The sequence below is a fragment of the Papaver somniferum genome, chromosome 7, assembly GCF_003573695.1.
Source record: "Papaver somniferum cultivar HN1 chromosome 7, ASM357369v1, whole genome shotgun sequence".
NCBI lineage: Eukaryota > Viridiplantae > Streptophyta > Magnoliopsida > Ranunculales > Papaveraceae > Papaver > Papaver somniferum.
Genome location: NC_039364.1, coordinates 188,795,807 through 188,805,978, shown reverse-complemented (window position 1 = coordinate 188,805,978; position 10,172 = coordinate 188,795,807). Strand labels below are relative to the sequence as shown.

Sequence of the window (10,172 nt, the reverse complement as noted above, 5' to 3'; positions counted from 1 at the left end):
GTTATACAAAGGTCAGTTACTTTGCATACCAGAATATGGAGATCGTTTACAGTGGTTGAGAGAGGCACACACTTCCCAAGTTGCTGGACACTTTGGGATGAATAAAACTCTACTTAACCTCTGACGTTATGTCTTTTGGGCAAAGATGCAAGATGATGTGGCTAAGTTGGTTAGAGGGTATAAGTTGTGCAGCACATCTAAACCTTCTAACATGACACGTGGGTTATATTTACCATTACCAGTACCATCAAGACCTTGGGAGAGTATTTCTATGGATTTTCTTGGTGGGTTACCGAAGACCAAGTCTGGTCATGATTATTTGTTCGTTGTGGTCGACCGATTAAGCAAGATGATTGCATTAATTCCATGTACAAAGACGGTAATGGGAGCCGACGCAGGAAAGCTCTTCTTTAAGCACGTGTGGAAGCATTTTGGTTTACCTACTTCGATTCTTTCTGATAGGGATAGTCGATTCCTTAGTCACTTTTGAGATTCTTTATGGAAGATGATGGACACTAGGTTGAAGAAGAATACAACTTTTCATCCACAAACAGACGGACAAACAGAAGTGGTCAACAGGACTATGGTTCACATGTTAAGGGGATATAATTCTAAGCATCCTAAAACATGGGATGAGAGTTTACCGTATCTATAGTTTGCTTTCAATATAGCAGTTCACAGTTCTTCGGGGAAATCTCCTTTCGAGACGTGCAATGGTTACTTACCACCTAGTCCTTTCGATCTAGTATTTTCTAGTGACATCTCAATGGGGGGAAAGGAAGGAAGTGAATGACAAAAGGCACAAAAGTTCTTGGAGAAGATATCTCAGATTCATGCAACTGTTGAAGCACAACTAAAGAAGTCACAATCCAAATACAAAGCAAAGCATGACAAACATCTTGTACCTTGTAATTTCGGTGTTGGTGACTTGGTATAGTTAAAATTAGGTAAGGAACGACTGAAGGAGGAAGGTAAGAAGTTGAAACCATTGAGGTATGGACCCTTTCGTATTCTCGATCAGATTGGTAACAATGCCTTTCGTCTAGATCTGCCACCTTATCTGGGAATGTACTCGGTAATAAATGCCGAATACTTGAAGTTGTTTGAACCACCATTACTTGATGATGATGGCGACGACACTATGATCTTACCACGAGTAGTAGACTTATGGTTTGATAGAGAGGAACCACTCAAGGAAGACTGTATATTGGAGAGAAGAGTGACTAAAACACGACAAGGAGAGAAAAAAGCTTTTCTAATTGGATGTAAAAGTCAAGTTCCTAGCAAGGCTAAGTAGTTTAACAAGGAAAATGGGGCTCTCGAGTTCCCTAACCTTCATCTTTAACTCTCACAAGAGTTCAAGTTCTTAAAAGGGGGACCCATGATACAGGTGTATCCGTACTCCTTTAGGGAACTTAGTTAACCTCAAGCTAAGTTGAGGGAAGAATCCTATTCTAGGCAGGAATCCTTGTTTAGGCAGAATTCCTAGTTAGGAAACAGTTTGTTTTGTGCAATACTCTTAGTTTAGGAAATAGATTTCTAATAGAAGACCTAGTCGAGTACTATAAAGTCTATAAATAGAGAGGTTTGGTTGTTAACTAAACTCACAGAAACCTAGAGAAGTTTGTGAGACAATTAATTATTGTAAAAGCAAGCTTAGCAAACACTTTAGGGTTAACTACTGTTTAGAGAGATTGTGAGCGTAACAAAGGGAGAATTGTAATCGTTTTGTTGTTCATAATCTAGAGAAGATAATTTCTTCGAATTACTACTTGTGATCCGTTTTCTAAGTTTCTCGTCTATTATTATTCTGAATTCCGCCTTCATAGTAATAGCTACCAAGGTATAGAGATCATATGTATCAGCTGGCGTTCGAGGTGGAGTTAGTGTCGCACCCATTACCTCAGGTAGAGCGGGGTTCTAGGTGGGCAAGGCAGCGCTCAAGGTGGAGTTAGTGGACGTCTCCCATTAACTCAACGGTGGAGTAAGGTCTCAGGGCGTGTAGTGACAATAATCTTGTTCGATGGGTAGCACATATGGACAATAATCATATGGTGGAGTATGATTGGATTGGTGAGGTGGTTTAATCTCGCCAAGGTGGAGATTGTTGGAGTATGTGGCGCGATATAAACCACATATATATAGATAGGATAGTCCCACATGGAATAAGAGGAGTACATGTGGTGCCTAATAAGCTTGGGCATCTCCTTACATAGCACTGAGGCCTTTTAGATTAAAACACCACACCTGCTACAATAGGTGGTCAAGTTAGGGATAATATTGGTGTTATGTAGTCGGGCTCAGGAATAGGGTCCGGCGGTCCGTGAAGATCGGACAATTTGTCGAGAAATAATCTACAAGCGCCCCTCATCTTTTTTCCTTTTCAAATAAACTTTTAACCTTTTTAAGTCGAAAAAAACAGCAATGACAGTGGGTACAGATTAGGCAGGGAAAATAGCGACTTTGAAACTTTGATGAGGCAGAAGTTGTTAAGTTCCATTTTCAAACTTTACTTTTTCAATTTCCTTTTTCTAATCACCTGTTTTATTTACCTTGTTGATTTCCTTTTCCTAGTCTTGTTTCCTTTTCCTAGTCCGATTTTCTTTTCCCGGTCCTGTTTCCTTTTCTAGTCCTTACTGAAGCCTATATAAGAAGAAGGCCTGCCTAGGATCGTAGAGAAACATATACAGTACTATTTTCTTAGTTATTACTCTCGTTTTGCTTTTCCTTCCGTTAGTATCTATAATTGCTTTGCCGATCAGAAAAATATATATCTATAATAATTGCAATTAAGGGTTATAATATATCTGAGAAATCTCAAGTGTTCAGAAATTAATTAGTTATGGGGAGCTTTAAGCACGATCGAGATGGGAAAGAAAAGAATACTGGGAAGAAGTTGGGCAGGAGTGCAGGTGTTTATATTCCTCCGTTTAAGTTGGTTAGAATGATGAGAGATGTGGAAGATAAGAGCAATCCTGAATACCAAAGGTTGACATGGGATGCATTGCGTAAATCTATCAATGGACTTGTGAATAAAGTGAATGCGATGAATATCAAAAATATTATTCCTGAATTGTTTGCTGAGAATCTTATTAGAGGAAGAGGTTTGTTCTGTAGAGCATGTATCAAGTCTCAAATGGCTTCACCGGGTTTCACTGATGTTTTCGCAGCATTGTCTGCTGTGATTAACACAAAGTTTCCTGAAGTGGGTGAATTGCTTTTGAGGAGGATTCTGTTGCAGTTGAAAAGAGCTTATAGGAGGAATGATAAGCCACAGTTACTTGCTGCCACCAAGTTTATAGCTCATCTTGTTAACCAGCAAGTTGCTCACGAGATTATTGCTTTGGAGCTTCTTACTGTACTGCTAGAGAAACCCACGGATGATAGTGTTGAGGTTGCGGTCGGGTTTGTTACAGAATGCGGTTCGCTTCTTCAGGATCTTACACCCAAGGGTCTCCATGGTATCTTCGAGCGGTTTCGTGGAATACTTCATGAAGGGTTGATAGATAAAAGGGTTCAGTTTTTAATCGAAGGCCTCTTTGCAATTAGAAAATCGAAATTTCAGGGACACCCCGCTGTCCGACCTGAGTTGGATCTTGTGGAACAAGAAGATCAGTTTACTCACGAAATATCTCTTGATGATGAGATAGATCCTGATACTTCTCTGGATATTTTCAAGGTGGATGCGCAGTTTATTATGAATGAAAAACGTTACGAAGATCTGAAGCGCAGCATACTTGGTGATGATGAGCCATCTGATGAAGAGGAAGTCTATGATTCAGCCTCTGCTGATGAAGAATCTGACCAGTACGAGGAGCAAATGAAGATACAGGATGAAACAGAGACCAATCTTGTGAATTTAAGGAGGGCAATATATCTCACTATCATGTCTAGTTTAGATTTTGAGGAAGCTGGTCACCAACTGCTTAAAATCAAGCTTGAGCCAGGTCAAGAGATGGAACTGTGCATAATGCTGCTGGAGTGCTGCAGTCAGGAGAGAACCTATCTTCGGTATTATGGTCTCTTAGCGCAGCGCTTTTGCATGATCAACAGAATCTATCAGGAGAACTTTGAAAAGTGTTTTGTCCAGCAGTATTCCATGATTCATAGGCTCGAAACTAATAAGCTCCGCAATGTCGCCAGATTTTTTGCACATTTACTTGGTACAGATGCTTTACCTTGGCATGTTTTGGCTTATGTTCGCTTGACAGAGGAGGATACAACTTCGTCTTCACGTATCTTCATAAAAATACTATTCCAGGAATTGTCTGAGCACCTTGGTATAAAGTTGTTGAATGAGCGGCCTAGTGAACCCACTATGCAGGACTCATTTCGGTCCATCTATCCTAGGGATAATCCTAAAAACACAAGATTCTCTATTAACTTCTTCACATCAATAGGGCTTGGCGGTATCACAGAGAAGTTACGTGCAGACCTGCTTATTATGCAACAACAAGAAAAACAAGTTCCGGTATTTGAAGGAGAATCCGAATCCGAGTCGTCAAGCTCGGAGAGTGAAATGGATATGGAACAAAGCTGCAACAAGAGACGAAGGAGGTATTAGAAGAAGATGAGGGTCTAGAGACCTCCCATACTCCGGTTACAATATTCCTTATTGTACTTTTTGCTGCCTTATCAGAGCATCCTGTATGGATGTTTATCCTATGATGTTAATAACATAGAATACAAATAAATAAAAAAATCGTATCTTTACTATTTTTACAGTCTCTTTTTGTTTCATCTTGACAAAAATGACACAATATTCACAATTGAACGTTAGCAAAAGTTGAGATCTATGTTCTCCTCTTAGAAGGAGATGCAAACAAGCAACACCAAGTCTTCGGTTTCATTGGTGTAAGAATGGACCAATTCCGCAACTGGCATTGTTTCTTCTCACCATCTTATAGATGAAACACAAGGTTACACAGTAGGAAACCTTATGAATCAGAAATCTGAAATTTAAAATTACTCTTCAACAAAATTGTTTCCACGGTAACAACAGTAGACAAAAACAAAATAAAACTTATAATTTACAATTACCAATGTAAGTACTGAACAAAGAACAAAGAGTAGAATAAACACTGGTGAAAATTATGTCCAAAAGAAAAGAAGAAAGAACAAACTGCCGTTTCAAGGAAGTATCCAAGTGTACAAGGTTGTAAAATGTCTCAAAGACTCAACAGCTCCACGGTGCAGATACAGAATCCATGTTACTCTTTAAAACTGAAAACAGGTTGCCAAGAATGAGCAACTGTTTAATAATAACCACAACGAGCGAACAGTTTGAACTAGTAATTCTAGAGCAAGAGTCAGCATTATCTCTAGCAACGAGTGAAGGGTCAACTCACTGTGGCAAACTACAAGGCATATACTGATCCATACAAATCAAAAATACTACTACCTCCGTCCCACATTAGATGACCTATGTCATAAAATAATGGAGTAATAGATTGGTATTATTATAAGAAATATATAAAATTTGATAACAATGTTTATATTCATAAGATAGGTGTTTTAAAATGCTTTTCAATAATACAAAGTTTACGAAAATCCGTTGTATGGTTTGAGAGATAAATCATTTCTAAATTTACTAATAAATTTTAACTAGGTCATCTAATATGGGACGGAGGTAGTATTTACAGTGTCTTCCTTTGCACCATTAGTCAAAGACGTTACCCTGTTTAATTCCTCCTCCGTCTCTTCTGGCGTTGTTTCTTCCTATCTCTTTAGCTCTCAGACCTTAATGAACACTTAGATTCTGATTCAGAACCCAAACTATCTTGAATCAGAAGAACTCCCATATTCTCCTTCAGATTCTGAAACCTGTTCTCGTTGCTGCATAATGAGCCTTGGCATGTTCTTCAGGTATGCACGCAAGTTCTCTGTGATACCACCAAGACCTATTGATGTAAAAAAGTTAATGAAGAATCTGGTGTTTTTAGAATTATCCCTAGAAAAGATGGACCGGAAGGAATCCTGCATATTGGGTTCAGTAAACCAAGGTGCCCAGCCAACTCCTGCAATTACCAATCATAATTTTATAAGGTTCAAATATCAAAAAACAAAAAAAGGGAAATTTCCGCTAAATGACTTTCCTTATACTAGTAGTAAATGTAAACATAAAATATACCTGGAATAGAATTTTTATGAAGATATGTAAAGACGAAGTAGTATCCTCCTCTGTCAAGCAAATATAAGACAAAACGTGCCAAGGCATAGCATCTGTGCCAAGTAAATGAGCAAAGAATTTGGCAACGTTACGGAGCTTATAAGTTTCGAACCACCATCGGACAACACTTCTCAAAATTCTCCTGATGGATTCTGTTGATCAGGCAAAAGCGCTGCCCTAAGAGACCATAATACCAAAGACAAATTCTTCCCTGACTGCAACACTCTAACAGCATTATGCATAATTCCATCTGTAATAACCAATGTGAAGCATAGGTTCCGAGGAAATCATCAAATAATCCAAGTATATGCAAAGAATAGCAAATGTAAATCTGGAAGAAAAAAAGACTATCTGTCTAATGCAGATCAAGAAGAGTATGAAACATAAGGTACATCCACCACCTACCTCTTGACCTGGCTCAAGCTTAATTTTTAGCAGTTTGTGACCAGCTTCCTCAAAGTCTGCACTACACATGATAGTGAGGTACATTGTCCTCCTTAAGTTTACAAGACTCGTCTATGTTTCATCCTGTATCTCACTGCCTCCTTGTCCTCATCCTCCGCGTCAGATTCATCATCCTCACCACCCGAGGGTACTTCAGAGCCTTCTTCTTAATCAGATGCCTGATAATCGAAGCATGTCTTGCTTCAGATTTTCTTAACGCTTCTCATTCTCCAGAAAGTGAGATCCACCTTGAAAATATCTGAATAATTACACATGAGATATGTTACTACAATGAAATACGTAATAGATCACCTATACTGACCCCGAAATTCATGTACCATGTTGCCCAACGGACTTGAAGAAACTTTAAGAGCATCTATGTCTATCCAAAAACGAACAACAAACACCAATATATGTTTATTGATAGCCAGAAAAACTTGCAAAGACACTGCTTCTTCCTTATCTTCAGATTTTCTGTAATCGCAATCTTTGTCTCTTCTCCTAGTTCAATCCTCACCTGCTTCTATCACACACTCTGTAGCTTGAGATTTTTTTTATGAAAACAATCATTCTGAAACTGAGACTGATGGATTCTGTTGATCATGCAAAAGCATTGTCCTAAGAGACCATAATGCCGAAGATAGGTTCTCTCCTGCTACAACTCTCTCAGAGAGTTATGCACAGTTCCACCTGTAATACCCAATGTGAAAAGAAAAGAAAGAAAAAAAATGTCAAGCATGGGTTCCAAGGAAAACAATCCAAGCACATGTAAAACTGGAAATCAGAACAGTTTGTCTAAGGCAGATCAATAAGAGGCGTATGTAACAGAAAGTATACCTGATGAATACTCAGATTCTGATTCAGAACCCAAACTATCTTGAATCAGATGAACTTGAACTCCCATATTCTCCTCCAGATTCTGAAACTTGTTTTTGTTGCTGCATACAAGAACAGTGGAGGTACAAGATCTGTCATTGTTTCAATCCTCACCTGCTTCTATCACACACTCTGTAGCTTGAGATTTTTTTTATGAAAACAATCATTCTGAAACTGAGACTGATGGATTCTGTTGATCATGCAAAAGCATTGTCCTAAGAGACCATAATGCCGAAGATGGGTTCTCTCCTACTACAACTCTCTCAGAGAGTTATGCACAGTTCCACCTGTAATACCAATGTGAAAAGAAAAGATAAAAAATGTCAAGCATGGGTTCCAAGGAAAACAATCCACTCACATGTAAAACTGGAAATCAGAACAGTTTGTCTAAGGCAGATCAATAAGAGGCGTATGTAACAGAAAGTATACCTGATGAATACTCAGATTCTGATTCAGAACCCAAACTATCTTGAATCAGATGAACTTGAACTCCCATATTCTCCTCCAGATTCTGAAACTTGTTTTTGTTGCTGCATACAAGAACAGTGGAGGTACAAGATCTGTCACTGTTTCAATCCTCACCTGCTTCTATCACACACTCTGTAGCTTGAGATTTTTTTTATGAAAACAATCATTCTGAAACTGAGACTGATGGATTCTGTTGATCATGCAAAAGCATTGTCCTAAGAGACCATAATGCCGAAGATGGGTTCTCTCCTACTACAACTCTCTCAGAGAGTTATGCACAGTTCCACCTGTAATACCAATGTGAAAAGAAAAGATAAAAAATGTCAAGCATGGGTTCCAAGGAAAACAATCCACTCACATGTAAAACTGGAAATCAAAACAGTTTGTCTAAGGCAGATCAAAAAGAGGCGTATGTAACAGAAAGTATACCTGATGAATACTCCCATATTCTGATTCAGAACCCCAACTATCTTGAATCAGAAGAACTTGAACTCCCATATTCTCCTCCAGATTCTGAAACTTGTTTTTGTTGCTGCATACAAGAACAGTGGAGGTACAAGATTTGTCTCTGTTTCATCCTGAAGTCTTCGATTAAAGACCGAACCCTTTTGTCTATTTCTCCTTCGTGAAGAATTCCATGAAACTGCTCAAGGATACCTTAGAACATTAAGTACCACAAAATAAGAGTTAATATTGAAGGCACAGAAGAAAAAAAAGTTTAAGAACAAACACAGATTTCTTTGACAATCAATAACTTAAAAAGAACAACAAACACTCATTTACATACAGGGTATAAACTTACAGATTTCTTTGACAATCAATAATCCCCATCTTTATCTCATCTCCTGCTTGAGATTTTTCTTCTGGAAATAACATCAGATTGTGAAACTTAGACTGAGCTCTATCCAATAAGTAGAGAAAGTAATGAAAATGAAAAGGATATAACAAAAAATAACATGGTCTTACTCATATGAACCAAATCGCAGGGATGAGATCCTCGATCCATGAGAGTAGAAGCCACAATGATCTACAGAATTTCCAGGGTAGGGTATGCGATTGTCCCAATCCATTCTGAGAAGAGGCGGAGAGAGAGAGGAGGAATCGGATTAATTTGAGAAGAGGCGGAGAAAGAGAGGATCCGCCCGGCCAACACTTGTTTGTTTACAACCCACTCGGCGATTCGTACAACCTTACAAAAATCAGATATAAAAATGACCCAAAAAAATACCAGTCAAACGGTTTGGTGCCATAAATTAGAATTATAATTTTGGGCATACCAAAATTTTTCAAGGCATACTGAATGAAAACAAAAAAGGTTGTGAAATAGCAAAATCAGATAACTCCTTAATCCAAAAAAAATTTAATGGCAAATCTGCTCTTTACGTATTAGTGTTAATAATCTTGATTAGTGATTAAATATTTTGTTTAGTGATTAAAATAATTTTCAGAATTATAAGAGTTGTTTAGATGAAAAATTTGATGAAAAAAAAATCAAAGTTTTGGTTTGATTAAGAAGGAGAGAAAGAGAAGGAGAAAGTGAAAGTGAGAAAATTCTAATTCTTGATTCAATGGAGGATGGGGAGGGTCATCATTCATCTAAACAACCTAGGAAAATACACATCAACTACAACAATGATCCAGAAATGGCTGATTTCTTAGATTATGAGAATGATTTTACACCCACTCAAACTCAAGCTCAAACTCAAACACAAACTCAAGATGATGATTTTTATGAGCCAAATCCTGATGATGAATACATTGATGAGGAACCCAATTCTTCTAATACACAGGTACACTTATATCCTATACTTAATCTCACTTCTATAGCTCTCAATTATCAAAAGTTAGGTTTTTTGAATCATGGTTCGGCGAAACAGGTTGAGGTTCGGCTCACATCTATGAGCCGAATCTACCAATTGATGAACGGTTCGGCTTACTGAATCTGTTTACTGCATGCGCCGAACCTATAATTTCCAATTCCAACCCTTTTGCTAGACACTAGTTCGGCTTATATGAAAGTTTCATAGTAAGCCGAACAACATCCTGAATAGCCCGGAATAGAATCATTACTAATTCGGCTTACATATCCAAAATCGTATGTGCCGAACATAATTTTTTAATTTCTGGGTTGAAATATTGTTACTGGTTCGGCACATGTGGAGAATATCGTATCAGCCGAAACCTCTTATGTTCAAGGTACGACACATAATATGAT

The 10,172-nt window shown here is 38.1% G+C and overlaps 1 protein-coding gene and 1 pseudogene across 1 annotated transcript; one reads left to right on the top strand and one right to left on the bottom strand.

Moving 5' to 3' along the window:
• The first annotated feature begins 1,731 nt into the window (after positions 1-1,731).
• LOC113299222 (pre-mRNA-splicing factor cwc22-like) lies at positions 1,732-4,699 on the top strand. The gene has a single exon (XM_026548203.1). It carries the CDS (start codon positions 2,843-2,845, stop codon positions 4,562-4,564), a length of 1,722 nt encoding a protein of 573 aa, XP_026403988.1. The 5' UTR covers positions 1,732-2,842; the 3' UTR covers positions 4,565-4,699.
• Positions 4,700-5,004: 305 nt separating this feature from the next.
• Positions 5,005-8,788, bottom strand: LOC113295703 (annotated as a pseudogene).
• Between the last annotated feature and the right edge of the window lie 1,384 nt (positions 8,789-10,172).

What these genes read in the sequence shown, in the direction of transcription:
- LOC113299222 (XM_026548203.1), top strand. Translation starts at nt 2,843, where the DNA reads ATGGGGAGCTTTAAGCACGATCGAGATGGGAAAGAAAAGAATACTGGG.